At 36.7% G+C, this 15,300-nt stretch overlaps 3 protein-coding genes across 3 annotated transcripts; all 3 read right to left on the bottom strand.

Annotated features, from left to right (window-relative positions):
* Window positions 1-1,385: 1,385 nt before the first annotated feature.
* BDF20DRAFT_871002 (uncharacterized protein) lies at window positions 1,386-3,914 on the bottom strand. The gene has a single exon (XM_053081079.1). It carries the CDS (start codon window positions 3,786-3,788, stop codon window positions 1,680-1,682), a length of 2,109 nt encoding a protein of 702 aa, XP_052936623.1. The 5' UTR covers window positions 3,789-3,914; the 3' UTR covers window positions 1,386-1,679.
* Window positions 3,915-4,906: 992 nt separating this feature from the next.
* On the bottom strand, window positions 4,907-8,385 carry BDF20DRAFT_906184 (uncharacterized protein; the record flags this gene model as incomplete). The annotated part of the gene is made up of 14 exons (XM_053083246.1): window positions 4,907-5,028; window positions 5,114-5,539; window positions 5,605-6,002; window positions 6,076-6,257; window positions 6,354-6,369; window positions 6,455-6,514; window positions 6,625-6,685; window positions 6,744-7,013; window positions 7,091-7,367; window positions 7,454-7,535; window positions 7,642-7,825; window positions 7,894-7,987; window positions 8,061-8,136; window positions 8,204-8,385. The coding sequence occupies 14 exons, from the start codon at window positions 8,383-8,385 to the stop codon at window positions 4,907-4,909; spliced, it is 2,430 nt and encodes an 809-aa protein (XP_052936622.1).
* A 493-nt stretch (window positions 8,386-8,878) lies between these two features.
* Window positions 8,879-12,249, bottom strand: BDF20DRAFT_525219 (HSF-type DNA-binding-domain-containing protein). Its single transcript, XM_053075663.1, has 10 exons — window positions 11,953-12,249; window positions 11,661-11,812; window positions 11,238-11,591; window positions 11,026-11,138; window positions 10,793-10,841; window positions 10,656-10,721; window positions 10,216-10,422; window positions 9,616-10,122; window positions 9,448-9,522; window positions 8,879-9,178 (listed from the first exon to the last, which is right to left on the bottom strand). Exons 2-10 carry the CDS (start codon window positions 11,809-11,811, stop codon window positions 9,171-9,173), a joined length of 1,530 nt encoding a protein of 509 aa, XP_052936621.1. The 5' UTR covers window position 11,812; window positions 11,953-12,249; the 3' UTR covers window positions 8,879-9,170.
* Window positions 12,250-15,300: the final 3,051 nt, after the last annotated feature.

Below are 15,300 nucleotides of genomic sequence, written 5' to 3'. Positions count from 1 at the left end.
ATCCTCTTTTTGCTTGCTTTGTCCAAAATAATCTCATTATCAGGTTTGCTATCCAAAAACTCCTGCGGTCGAGATCTGTTATGTTGTGATAACAAATATGACATTTCTTGGAAATAGGATACTAAAACAAAGCAACATTGAAATAATGAGGCTTACTATACGTATAGCAGAATAGTTACAAGGTTCATTTCTATTTTGACAGAATAACCTAAGTAGAGTATGATATATGCTGGAAGTATTTTCAATTTTTTAAAAAAAAGGTTGGAGGGGAAGTATCCTTTCCTATTACTTCAAGTTGTTCATTTACTTTATATTATGAATGTCATTCCAGACCGCTCTTCTCACGTACGTCGTTTGAACCGTAAAAGAATAGAATTCTCCCTTTGAGGAAATTACGCATCTTGTAAACGTATCCATGGCTTGATCTAGCGATCATGCAATTAACTTATTTTCCCGTGCTAACCATTTGTAGCACTGCTTGCAGAAAAATAGTATGAATTAGGAAAATGGTATTCGTGCGGTGTTTGAGTTGAGTGAACAGTTATTGTAAAGGACGATCACAGCCTATTATCTTGTAATCATTCTTTATGCCGAAGGCAGAGAATAGTACTTATAACCTATTATACCTTGGTGTTGAATCAATATATCCTGCATGTCCATATATTAATTCTACTATATATCCTATGTCATATAGTAACGTATTACAGTAAAATAAGTAAACTATATATCCTAAATGACAACCTGTTCAGCCTTATACGAGGTAGCTAATTTCGTATAAGAACCATCACTCATTCTATATTCGTTTCCTACTCTACTTTATATTATTTCAGCAGTAATGAGATATGAGGATCTTGTATAAGTTGTATACGAGTTCTCCACATCTCATATGATGCTGTCAACTAAACACAACACTTAATTCACGGTACTCATATATTAGAGTTTATGTAATTTCTAGTTATTTCTGGTTTGCAATATTGTATAATTCATTTTTATCCTTCATAAAGTGAATTATAGTCTTTAATATTTGTATCTCATCTACCCTCAAATACGACACAGCTGTTATAAAAGCATCCCTAGAAGGTACAACAACTACTCATTTCATCAATTTATCAATGAGCTTCTTGATATTCTGGATGATGGTGAAGTTCTGAAAAGCATTTATTTGGTAACGGATAATGCTACTATCCATAAATTAAACCCGATGATTCGTAAAATCAAAGCTGGAGGTTACAGAGTAATGTATTTTTCCCCTTCTCCGTCTGAGTTGATCCCTATTGAACAGTATTGGACCTTATTGAAAGGAAAATCGAACGCTAGCGCTGGATGACAAAAAGACATTATTTTCCAAAATCAATGTTTGAAAGAAGTTCGTTTCAAGTATCCTCGTGGCTTTTAATTCATTCCAGACGCTAGATTATAAAGTGCTATAACCAGACCAGCTGGACTGTACTTTGATCTACAACAAATATCGATATAATAAATAAATCTTGTAACTCAAAAAATAGAATCAGCCTTATAGAAACCCTTCAATAATACACTATCAAAAACATTTTAATTGTTTATCTGTAACCAGCAGACGAATGAACGTATATATATATGTGTTCAAGAATAAGGACTTCCTACTCCCACAAAAACAGAAACAATCAGTACAGCCTTCGTTGATTGTTTAGAAGTATCTTTTACGATCTCTTCTTATGAGTGGCATTTTTCTTTTTTGTCAAAGATCTTTTTAAACGTTTCGCTCGTAATTGTTCATGCTTGAACACAACAAATAGAGGCCCCGACTTACTATCGTCGTTCTGTCGCATCGTTCTCAGGGATAACATTGTCTCAAATGTACTATTTGTATCAGCTTCCGGTAAAAATGGTGAGGGTATTACCCTCGATGATGGCGGGAGCAACAACTGCTTGGAAAAATCTGTGGCTCCACGCTTTCGCGAACATTTATCGAATCTGAACACAAACATATTTGATTTCACATTTGCATCTTCTCCTAGACTGGTGGAGGTGATTGTATTCAATGGTATGTGGATATCCAGTTTTGAAAATTGGTCTTGAATTTTTTGTGCGTAGAGTTTGATTTTGAATACATCATGTGCATAAGCGGGCGTACTCTTCAACAGCATTAAATTAATTTGCAACTGTTCTTTTGCATAAGGCTTGAGCCGCTCAATGGAAGGTGAGTGGTCGTATTTAAAGATACGCTTGGCTGTGTTATGGATAGCAAAAAACACATGGTGGTACGTGCTTTGATCGCAGCCTAATTCTTTGAGATGCTGTAAAGCTTGTAAGAGCTCCAAATTTGTATGAAGACAGTCGATAACGATGTCTTCAGGTGGAGGCGTCAATGCAGTCATGAATTGATAAAGTATGACGACACGCATCGAATGGTAACAAAGATGGAGGTGAAGCTCGCTTATGGAATGATAGGGTGGTAGTTGTGAGTACCAGTGCGTGAGCTCACTAGTGATGCGATAGTAGTAGGCGGAAGGTTGGGACTTTTGTTGGTAACTCGCAAATAGCTTGCCAGAATGCAGTGCACGAATGTAGCGACGCATGTAGATAGTAAGATTGGCGAATGCATAGAGGTTCTGTTGATCTGAAGGAATAACAGATAGACGTTCTATTTCTTCTGGTGTCGACCAAGGCACTTGATCGGGTAAGAGGCATTCTCGGTTTAGTGTGAGACACATCCAAGCGTCAATATAGTACCATCGAAACCAGCATCCGAGGGTCAGTTCATCGATAGGTTTTGCTGCACTCATCTTGCTTGATGTGACTTGCTGCAAAGCAATGGAGGCTAGACTTCCCCACGTTCTCTGTTGTTCATATAATCGTAGCAAGTTGGACGTATAGCTGAGACAAAAGTAAGACTGAATGATGAATGGTTGCATATCGTCAAAGACAATATCATTAAACTTATTTCGAGCTTGTTCGTAGAATGCCATGGCTACTTGCCTTGAATACATATCATCCGCACTATGGCTGCTACAGTCGTTGCCATTGGGTAGCTGCTGCCGTCGTTTTTGATCATGTTGCTTTTTATGACCCTTATCCATAAGCGTCACCAAACTGATAGATGCTATACAATAAACAATGGATTTAGGTGCTCTTCGCCAATTTTTGACAAGGTCCACACTTATCGGAGCGACTTTGAACCCAATGCAGCACCAATGTTCCACAGCACGAAGCATGAGAACATCCATGAGTTGGGAGCTTTCCAAGTTGTGGCGTATTGCCGGTGGAATATTTTTGCTAAGTTCCGAGCTTGAGAGATGAATCAAATCTTCTTCTGTGGTGAGCCAAGCATGTCCATCGTTCGTTTTTTGAAAGGCACTGTTCAACGATGTAGTAGAGTAAGGAGGCTGTACAAGTGTTCCGCATCCTTTTAAAACGGCCTGTAGGTCACTAAATGTATTTAGCTCAATGACTATACCACTAGAAGAGGGAGTTGCCGGTGTCTCTTCTATTGCTCCCGTACCAGTTCCAATTTCATCCTCCAACGATAAGAAAGTACCATCCCACAGAGTTGACATTGTATGGGGATTATTGCGCTGCAATAAAGATAAGGTTGCTGGATGGAAGATGCTATGCTGTTGTGAATTTTTAAGAATGGTTAGCTGTGAAGCCTTCTCTTCACTTTGTGTTGACTGCTGCTGTTTAGCGACTTGCAACATGTCAAATTGAAGATAATCATTCAGTAATCTTTTAGTCGACTGAGGCGATGTCATCTCAATTGTCTCTTCCATGGAAACGAAGCTGTTGTAATGAGTATTGTAATCAACCATTGGAAGCGTTTGGTACGTAATATACAGGATGATATGGTATAAACTACAAGAACAAATATGAAAGAAAAGGCGTTTTTCCTTCTTTTTTGTTCGAGAACTTTTTCAAAAGAAGGGGAGCAAATAAGGTACGGCAAAACGATAGGACAAACACACACTACAAAGTAGCGTGCCCCTCATCCTTTTCGATCCTATCACCTGCTAAAACTTTGTCAGGTTTAAGTTAGCAGTGCTGATTTTTTGAGTTTAGGGGGGTGATTAACAAGGTCAATACAACTCTTTGCAGCTTAAGTAGAGGACAGAAAAAAGCTTAACTGACAAGCTTGCATAAAATTAAGAAAGAAAGGATCTTCCAGAGTTCAAAATCAAAACTAATGTAGTTGGGCTAAATACTTTTATCCTTTATATTTTTTTGTTTGCGTCAGGTTTTCAGTTTAGACGACTAGTAAAACAATATTTGACTTTCTTTCTAAGAAATGAAAGAATTCAAAAGAAAAATGGGTGCGTTTTAACGGCATGGTCTCATAGAAAACGACCCCTGTGTAAAGGTATGATGATAGAACCTTTTGTTAAATGAAGTTGCTTAGCCTTGACTCAAATAATTCATTTGGTAAATGAATATTTTGAACCACAGTGGTATTTAATGATAGAGATATGTATTATCAAGTAGCACTATTTCAATTACTTGTGCTTATGGCTGACGAAGGATTCGCAGTGTTAGATAGTTACAACAGTATGGTACTATAGCCACTATTTGATTCACTTACACTATTAGATCTGGACATTTTGTTCTCGTTAGTTATTTTGAATAAATAAGCCCTGCGCAATTACTATTTCTATTTTCAGAAAGAGGAAAGCACTGTATAACTGATTTGTTTAATCTTTGTAATATTTGTTCTCTTCATTATAATGTAGACTCAAACTGAGGGGCGGCAGATTGATCTGCAGGTATAAGAAAATTTTGCCACGTAAAAAGGCACAAGTAATTCCTTGTTGAGTTTTTCTAAAAGTTGGTTTACAAACATTTGAGCATGCAAGCACTCGTTTGTCTATGTAAATAAAATTGATTTCTAGCAAAGCTATGTTGTCTAACAATGGCTGTAAACTGAGAACGCCAGATGTTATATTTTGGCCTTGATCTCTGCATTCGATGGCGGTTTCTTTAGTAAAGCCTTTTGATCTGTTGTAGAAATCGCATTGTTTTCACCCAGGAGATCAGCCAAACGAAGTACTCTGGTACTGACTAGATGCAAAAAAAGAGAGAAAGAGGAGTGTGAATGATGATTTGTAATTAAAGGATCCATTGGTGTCGTTTCCAATCAAATTACCTGTGGCATTATCTCTTCTATTTTTACCTTCCCTTCGGAAACGTCCAATTCTATCTACTAATTCCCACAGATGTCCTCTAGGTATCAAGCTGCCATTTTGCCGTTCAGGAGTGTAGTCTGGACTGATAGCCACCTCAGACCAAGGTTTTGTATTGGCTGCATGGTTAGTTCGCTTCAATAAGATACCTTGTTCCTGATAGCGTAGGAATGCATTACTGAGGGTTTCTTTATTGCAAGCTTCAAGATAGCTCAGGTCGCCTTGATAATAGAGTGTCTTGCCCAAGGATTGAGTACGTTTAGCGAATAAAGTGCTTTCCACCCAGATCGGGCCTTGATCCACAACATGAGGAGGTGCTAAAGTAAAGAGACTGACAGCTGCTAACCAATAAGCGTCGATAAATGGCCAGATCAAAAAGCAAAGGAAGTCTACACTCAAAAGAAATCAAGGGATTAACGATAAGCGACGACAAAAAGCGAAAGGGGTCGCTTACCATAATTCTCTCTACCGCATTGTCTTTCCATATCAGATAATCCAACCCAACCGTCTTTGGACACCTCAATGACATGATTCTCTTTCAACCATTGAATAGTACGTTTCGTATTGTTCTCAGCACCTCCTGGCTTATAGATCATGTCGAGTTTCATTAAACTGGAAAGGAAAACAATTTCGTCCAAAAGCTCTTCATATTTCAAGCGCTGTAGAGATTTGCCACCTCCTTTCTTAACCACAGTGTAAAGTGCCGCGCTAACGATGGCTTCTTCTACAAACAAATGGATCACTTGATTACGATAATAAGACAGTTCAAAAGCGTTGATAGGATAAAACGTAGGCTCGATGATATCTTTTCCTTTACGTTCTCCAATAAGATCTTTGTGAATAGTTACGGTTCTGTGGAGAGAGTGATGAGAGGCCCTACACGTGTAAAGATCAGGCAGGAATGTCATGACGAAAATTCACTTACTTGTCGACGATTTCACCTGTAGACATGTCGTAAAATTCTGACACTCTACCGCCCTTGTTTTCCGTAATGCTTTTTAGCCAATCGACGCGGCGAATGAGCTCACTTCTACCGACTCCTCTTCCTCTTAGGGTGAGGATGACTGTGCCTACCAAGGCAGATGGCATCACCACGGAAATAGCATTCTAAAAAGTAGATGAACGGACGGAGGGTGGTGAGTTACATGGAAGGGAAGTTTTCTTTTAGCGAAGAGAGTTATTAAAAAGCAAAAGGATAGTTACGATATCAGCAAGCACTCTATTATAAACATTTCATGTTCAATAGGTTGGCTTTTCTAAGAAAAAATTGTTTTTACCAGTATATGTAGACACGTCATAGTTACCTGTAACCAAGTGATTTCAAAAGTATTGACTTTTGTTGTTGTTGCGTTAAATCCATAGGGCTAATGCACATATATCAACAGCACGAGAAGTATAGAAGCATGATGTTAAGAGATCTGCCATTTCATCTCAGGAGCCTTCTCTTTTGTTTTTGTTCAGATAGAAAGCTTACCCTCTGAAGTTAATTTGATCATTTAGCCAATTCCTTAACGAGAATGGTTTACTTAAACGGACTACAGATAGGTTAATGCACCATGTTGTTTTCCTTCTTTGTAAGGGCATTCTTCTTACCATCCACTCGTCCCCATTTCAATTGCAATACACTAGAGTTGGTCAGAATACCCCATAAGCTCTCTTTCTCTTTTGGTGCACCTAATAATTCAGTCGCATAACTGGACGTTTCAATGATTTTATCATAACCGATAGAGATAGGAACAATATGACAATCTTCAAACCGATGATCAATCAAGGCGTCGAGGATGATCTTGATGATACCGAGTTTGGGCTGTAAAAGTTTTCCAAGTCTAGAACGGGTGCCTTCTATGAAGCATTCTATATTGTCTATCAGGTTGAAAAGAAATGAGTTTTTTGTAGGTGGAGTCAATTGAATAATATCTGAAACAAGGATGCTGACTTACATCCACCGCTTAATAAAGTAGTAATGTATTCTTCGAGAATGCCTTTATACAATATGTCATTGCCCCATTCTCGACGTATATAAAAAGCGCCACATCCCTTCAAAAGGATGTTGACAAGGGGTAGGTCGAGATTTTCGCCAGCGACAATATGAGGTATTTGGATGCCTAACCGAAACATAAGGTAGCTTACTACCAAGTAATCAATATGTGATTTATGGCTTGGCAGGAATAATAAAGACTGTTTCTTTTCTTGCGCAATGAGTGCAACACGTTTCAACTAGTAAAAAAAGCAGATTAACATGAAGCTATCAAGACGAGTGTCGCAAATGAATCCACCATGGATATACTCCAAAGTTGGCTTACTTCGACCCATTCACTTTCTCTTATATGCACACCTTGATGATAAAGTCGGGCAAGTATCGTGTTCACCATGAAGGCGAAGAGTCTTTGAATAGAATAAAGAGAGAGAGAGAGAGAGAGAGAGAGAGAGAGTACACAACTTAATCCTTCTTTTCTCTATGTATGCATCTGGGATAGGACTGATTATTTACCGAACTGTTCTTTTACTGTTCATCGTAGCAAAAGCCTTATCCACGATGGCTTTGGCGACGACCTCTAATTCTTTCCGTAATGCTTTTCTTTGCTTGGTGATCCGTTTCTCGTCCCATTTCTTTTTCTTTTGAGCTATCAATAAATCAGCTTGTTCTTTGGCCAGACGTTGTATGATTTCCTGGACTTTTTTTGTTATTTTACTTTATTTTTAGATAATTCATGCTGCTGACATTGGAATTCTGGAGATTTACCTTTTGGACTGTTCAACACTATTTCTTTCATTCTTGCTGGAAACTCTGGATAAAGGATCTTTGTGCCAATGTAATCCTTATAACCACGATAGCCCTTGATGATAAAACAAAAGACGTTATTGTGAACATTGATATAGGTTGAACAAATCCTGAAAATGGGGCCTTACAGCTCCTTGATAGAATAAACCCAAGTGCAATAAGTAGGCAATAGGATCCTCTCTTAAACGCTGTGGTTCTTGAGCACTGAAATTTTTCCCAAAGAGGTTCAATCATTACGCGGCGCTTTTAAAGTGGTTGATTTTCAACTTACAAGATATTTTTATGATCGTTGGGTATATCTCTTTTGACATGAATTTTGACAACGGATGAAGGCTGTTTCATGGTGGAAGAGGTGACGACGGAGGTGGATAGGTTTTCAGTATCGTTATCATCATCGCATTCTTTGAATCGATTGGCCAAGTCGCGTACGGTTTTATTCGTGGTTTGATTCATGCTGTTTCAGTGGTAATTCACTTGAGTCATAAGAAAGAGAAGAAGGAGAAGGGAAAAAAGAAATGTGGGGGTAGACTCGCTTTATGTAATACAAAAGGTACAAACATGAGATTGAAATGGGGTTCGAAATGAAAACGTTGGTGTGAAAAGGGAAAAACGAACCACTCCAAGCCATTTCATCAAAATGTGGAAATTTTATCATACAGATTTGGGCATTTTTCGTTACAAATCAGAACAATTTCATTCATCCAAAGAAAAGTAGTAAGTATATGATGTATATAGATAATACTAGCTTAAAATGCTTTCTTTTATAAAGTATATCAGAACAAAGATATGATTGTAGCTTTGAAAACTCGCTGTTTTTACCAGCAGAGGCGGTTGACTTGAAGGAATTCATTATGAATACAACAACGATGGGTCAATTGCTATACATTCAGATCCTTTCATCAAAGGAAAAAAAGTAGATAGAAACTCTATACTAACCCAACTGTCAGTAAGAAGATCTTTAGCCCTTACAAAGTGACTTTAAGTATAGAGTCAACAAGTTTCGCCCCTCATTCGCTTTTGCTGCGATGACAGACCTTGTTGGTGGTACGTTCACAAATGTCGTCAAGAAAACCAAGTGAAAAGGGACAACCTTTTTGACTTTCTATTTGCATCGTTGTCTTTATTGATGTCCGTTGTATAAAAAAAAATAGGAAGTTTGTAAAATCAGCCTGTACAATTTTGACTTTTTTTAGAATTTCGCAATTCAAAGTGCTGTGTTCAATGCTATTTTTTTTTTTTTAAAGACCTATCAATTGTTGTAACAGAAAAAAAAAAGTGTTATTCTTCCCTCTCGAAATCACACAAAAATTATATAGGACAATGAAATTACAAAAAAATAATTAAATCAAAAAACCGAAAAGCATATGAAAAATATATTCCAGAAAAAGAAAAAAAAGATGTAAATGTACAAAGGGCTTTTTTGTCATAGAAATGGAGGAGTGTGGGGGAGATTTTTTCTTTTCTATGATTTATGATTGTTATTGGAATTCTGTTGTTGCTTTTTAGAATGCTTACCATCAATAGGATTTAAGATATGAGATTGTTTCCCAAATCCCATTTTTGAATTACGCGCTTTATCCTCTTCAGAATCTACAAAATAAAAAAAAACGTTAAACTATGTACTCAATTTTGGCAGAATAACTTTTTTTTTTTTCCCTTCAAGTTGGAGGGATGGATATGTACACTCACTCGAGCTGTTTCTTGATTGACATCCGGAAATGGCTGTGGAGACAGAAGAGGCGACGGAGAGCTTTCTGTCAGACAGAGATGGATCACTGATTTCGACACTACTACTTGTACTGGTAGCAAATTCTCGATAGCCACGGTCGTTGGTGCTACTGCTGGTACTTTTACGATTGTTGGTTGTTGTGGAGGTAGAAGAGGCTATCGAGGGTGAGTAACTGCTGACTCTATCATAATAATAAGGCTGTTGTTGCTGCTGCTGCTGCTGCTGCTGTTGTTGTTCTTGTTCTTGTTGTTGTTGTTGTTGTTGTTGTTGCTGCTGCTGTTGTATTGAGTCGAAAGACGGCAATTTTTGACTCGGATGTAGTGAATGTTGATGATCGCTATTGTTTGTATTCGTGTCATTATTATCGTTATTTATGGTATCGTTACTATTGTATGAGGATATTCTTGAATTAAATGAAGAAGATGATGACTGCTGCTGCTGCTGTTGTTTTTGTTGTTGTTGTTGTTGTTGTTGTTGTTGTTGACCGCCATTTTGTTGTTGTTGTTGCTGCTGCTGTTGCTGCTGCTGTTGCTGTTGTTGTTGTTGACCGTCATTTTGTTGTTGCTGTTGTTGTTGTTGCTGACTTGTATAATAACTATTATTGCTACCATCGTTAAAATCTCGATAAAGTTGTCTGCTATTATTGCTATTACTGCTGCTGCTACTACTATTGCTATTATTGTTGTTACTGTTACTGTTGCTATTGTAGTTATTAATCTGATTTTCTTTCAATTTAAAAATTTGTATCCGTAGATTATCAGCTTAAATTGAGAGATGAAGAGTAGTCGTAGTTTTGAGAAAAAAAATAGGCAATATGTGTAGGGTTAGTCTTCTTTTCTCTGTTTGTCTATAAATGTATACATATACATATATATATGTATACGTAGTTAAAAAAAAAACCCCTTTTGGTGCTGAACATGAAAAATATCAAGTTCGTTCGTTCCCCCCGCCCCCCCCCCGCTAAAATAGAATCCTCTTTTCTTTTTGTTTTTACCATTTCGTAATTCTTGATTGTTGACACTATTTTGAGAGTTATTTTGATTATTGTAACATCCACAATCTAGTAAGAAGTGTATTGTGTTAGTTGGGGATTCTGTCCTATTCGATCCACAATGGACAATAAGCCTTTACTATTTGAATTCGCTGACGATGAGACAACATCCACTAAATCTTGCATGGCCTAAGCAGTAAAGCAAGAAGGAGGAAAATAAAAGATTTAGTCGTCTGTGACAGACATACAAGAAGCCTCTCGCTCTCTCGCTCTCTCGCTCTCTCGCTCTCTCGCTCTCAGTCTATTGCTCATATTCCAGCGAACGAACGGCACCACTTTTCTCTTTTTTTTTTCTCCTGCACTGACATCTTACATCTTGCTGTTTGGAAACCACCATTCGCAAATGCACAATTTCATTAAACAGTTGCTCGCACGTCTTTGAAACGCCCATTAAATGATCCTCGATTCGCAAAATATGCTTAATGACTGAATGATGATGGTTATGATTGATCTCTTGTGAATCAGCATTTACTGTATCATGAAAAAACGCAGAATAATTTGTAAATTTTTCGTTTTTAGTATTACCGGTATTCGTATGATAATGCTGTTGCTGTTGCTGTTGTTGTATGATGTTGAGTTGTTGCTGTTGTGATTCCTGTGCAGCCGCCTGTTGCTGTACTGCCTGTTGTTGAGCGACGGCTTGCTGTGCGGCGGCTTGTTCGACGGCTTGTTGTTGCGCATTTTGTTGCGCTTGAGCAGCCGCAGCCGCTTGTTGCTGTTGTAATTGTTGTAGTTGTTGTGATCGCGCACTTTTACGTTTAATATGTTGTAAATCACCCACAGCACCGCGGCGGAAATTAGGATGCTTGAATTCCCAAGTTTGATTTTCATTCGTCAAGTTAGAGTGAATCAAATCATTCACTTTATGAAAACCATACACTATATAATTACAAAGAAGCATGAGAAAGCGTATTCTTGCTTTTCAACGGAAAACAAGTTGATCATTACTGTTTAATTGTCTGACAAAACTTTGCCAGTTATTATGCTTGAAATATTGAGGTAATACAGTCTTTGAAAAAGCAGTCGGATTGGAGACACTAAAAAGATCACCGTTGGCTGACCAAGAAATCAGATCAGAAGTTTCAGGATCTTCAAGCATTCTAGAAAAAAGAAGGAGAGAGGGGGGAAAAAAAAGAAGCCATAAGAATCTTCTTTTGCTTTCTAGTTCTTTTTTTCTTTTTTTTTTTTTTCAAGAGTAATGATAAATGATGGGTTTATCCTACTTGTACAACTTATTTACAAAGGCTGCTTGCGTTTTCATATTTGATTGCTGTAAAGGCTGTTGTGATGACTTGGACGCTGAGGGAGAATCTACTGCTAAAAGACTCGGACTGTTAGTGCTGTTGACAAGGTCAATGTTGGTATCGCTGATATCATGCAGACTGTCCACTGCACTAGTATGAGCGATATCGATATCGTTGTTATCGTCAGGTAAAACAGGTGTTACTGGTAAAGGTGAAGAGGAGCTTGTATTTTCGGTTTCACTGTTGCTATTTTCTAATTTAATTCTAATGACAAGAAACTTGGGTTAATGATGTTGTCAATTTTACCTTTTTTTTTCATTGCCCCCTTGTCTAACCTTTTGAATTGGTGATCACTACTGCTGCTGCCTTCGCCTTCACTTGTACTGTCCACAGAGCTAGCTCGACTATAACTATTTTTTGTCATGATGAAGGATGATTATTTCCTATCAGATCGTCTGGAACAGTAATGATACAAATAGAGGGGAGAAGAAGAAAGGGAGAGATGATACTACAGATAAACCGGAAAAAAAAAATTGATGATGAATAAAAAAAAAGACTTGCATTTTTTTTCTTTTTTTTAAAAAAAATCGCAGTTTTTTTCTTTTTTCTTCTCTTCTTCCATGAGAAAATAAGAATAAATTGTGTCAAAAAAAGGAAAAAGTAACATTTTTAAATTTTGAGCTTTTTTCATTGTCAGTGTGTTGTTTGTGGAAGAAGAAGAAGAAGAAAATCACCCTTTCTCTCTCTCTTTGCCTCTTTTTCTTTTTCTCTCTTTACCTTTAAAGATAAAGTAAAAATATATGAATTTTATAAATATTCCTTTTTTTTTTTGTAAATTATAAAAAAGATAAATCGGAATTGTTGTCAATTTTTTTATCAATTCGATTTACTATTTTATAATTGTTGCCAACAAAAATGAAGGAAGGAATGGAACAGAGCCAAAAAAAAGGGTAATCTGAAAAAAATTTATAATTACGTTTTCTCTAATGTCCGTCTTTCTTTGTTGTTGTTGTTGTTGTCTCTTTTTGTGATCTTTTGTTGTGTTCGCTGGAAATTGAGCGTTGTTCGTCTTGTTGCTTGTTGAGAAAACTGAGACTTTGTATGGGCCGGTAAAGATATATGATAATAAGTCTCTATCTAGATAGAAGGTCTATCCAATGTCCTCAATAGGGCACAGAGAAAAAAAAAAAAAAAAAAGAAGGCAAAAGAAAAATGGGAAAATATACAAAAACGAAAAAATAAAAGAAACGGGAAAACGAAAAAAAAAGGGGAAAAAAATAAGCAAATGGGTGATCGAGAGGCTTTGTCTGATTCATCCATTGGCGAATGACATCACCCTCTGCGTTCCGAAATGTTGGGATCAATGCTTGTTTTTGGAATAGTGGAAGAAGGAGAACGGGTGATTCATGAAATACAATTCTGCATGGAATAATAAATTGTACTACACTATACTCTTTTCATTCTTTTACAAATCGAGAAAAAAAGGGACATTCATTTTGTACGATTTCCGTAACTTTTTTTTTTTTTTTTTTTTTTTTGGGGGGGGATTTGTGTGAAATTTTATTGTTTTTCCACAGCGTAAAACAAAACAAAAAAAAAAAAAAGAAAAGGTACGCAATATAGCTCTAACGAATCAGACATAGTATATTTTCAAGGAAATTAAAGCCAAAGAAGAGTGGTTGTTGTTTGCTGGTCATGTAAAAAAATGGTTTAAAAAAAGAAACCCAAAAATAATAGCGGCAATTTTTTTTTAGAATAAAATAGAGGTTTTTGTTTTTTATGGAAAAATATCGATTAATTTTATTTTTCTAGATACTCTATTCATGATAGATCAAGAAAATAAGCTCATTTCTTTTTCATTTGGGGGTTTTTTTTTTAAGATTAAGAAAAAAAAAATAGAAAATGCAGGTTTTTATTCTTTGAGATTCTCTTATCTCGATCCGTTCTCGATTAGAAACATCATATAAAAATAAAGATATAGACTGTATTTCTGTGCCTTTGAAAGACAAAGAAAAAAATATATTTTTTTTTATTCACACAGATAATCTTTAATTTTTTAAAGTGTTGTGCAGTCTGTTTCAAACGTAACAGATGACAAAGGTATTTGAAAACCACTGAATATCGCGTTCTGTTATCGTGATTGAATAGCATCTTGGCCATAAAGATCAAACAAAAAAAAAAAAAAAAAAAGATCGACCTCTGACGCATCTACTTATTTGCGCATGACGAATTCTAGGACATTCTTTTATTCTTCAATTTTGATAGAAGAAGAAACATGCTGAAAAAAAATAAGATCCATACGCAAATGATCATCATTCTCAATTGTGCATCGGAGGAAAGCGGGGGAAATGACAAAATTGACCCCTTGATTTTTCTTTTCCGCTTTACATTGTTTTGTACTATCGGATTCGTTGACATCGATCCCGATAAGGTATAAAAAAGCACTTTTAGTGTTTTCAGACATAGTCTAAATCTATGTAGTACAATGACAACTCTAATTCCACCTCGATCGGACTTTTTTATCTCTTTCCCCAATGTCCTCAGATACAGCAAAAAAAAAAAGAACCACCACTGTATATCGATCAAAGGTTAAACGGCGCCAAAAAGAAACAATGGAGACAATCCTACGCCGTATCACTTTTTTATAAGTTTATTTAACGTATTTGTTTTGAGAATGTCGTTTTTTTGTTGGAGCAAGAATCGTGTGTGTTGGCCTAAATGCTTATTTCCCAAACCTAATCGGGACAGAAGCATGTGCCAATAAGGCAGAAAAGCGAAACAAAAACATAACATTTTTTTCCCTGCAAATTTTTCGTTTCAAACCGAACCTAAACCCAATCGAGCCGACCCGAACCAAATCATACCCAAAGGAGCCTGTAGCATGCAGCCTAGCAGTATTTTTTGTCACTAAGAGAAGAAGAAGGGTTGCTTTCTTTAATATAAACAACTGATGGACAACATTCATCAAGCAGTTAAAGAATTCCATGATTATTCTTCTTCTGAAAAAAATTGTAAAATTTTACCCTACATAGACACAAGAACAGTGGAATTTTCTAGAAGAACAAAATTTGATTCTCTACACGAGCCATCATCGTCTATAAAAGAACATAGAGTGTCCCTTTTTTTGATGATTTATACACAGCATATGCTTCACCTTGACGTGATTACATTGATGTAGCCCTTTGTTTGGCTTTTACAGTGCTTTTTTTTTCAAGCAAAAGACGCCTTGTAAGAACCGCACGTTGATTGGGCTTCATTGCCCATTTCTTTCTCGATGATTCTTAACACCAAATTTTAATTTTAAACCCAGTGGGCACGCAGATATGTATACTATCAAAACTGCC

This window comes from Mycotypha africana, assembly GCF_025528875.1.
Source record: "Mycotypha africana strain NRRL 2978 chromosome Unknown BDF20scaffold_5, whole genome shotgun sequence".
Lineage (NCBI taxonomy): Eukaryota > Fungi > Mucoromycota > Mucoromycetes > Mucorales > Mycotyphaceae > Mycotypha > Mycotypha africana.
The sequence above is the reverse complement of the archived record's forward strand: the minus strand, read 5'-3'. Positions and strand labels throughout refer to the sequence as shown.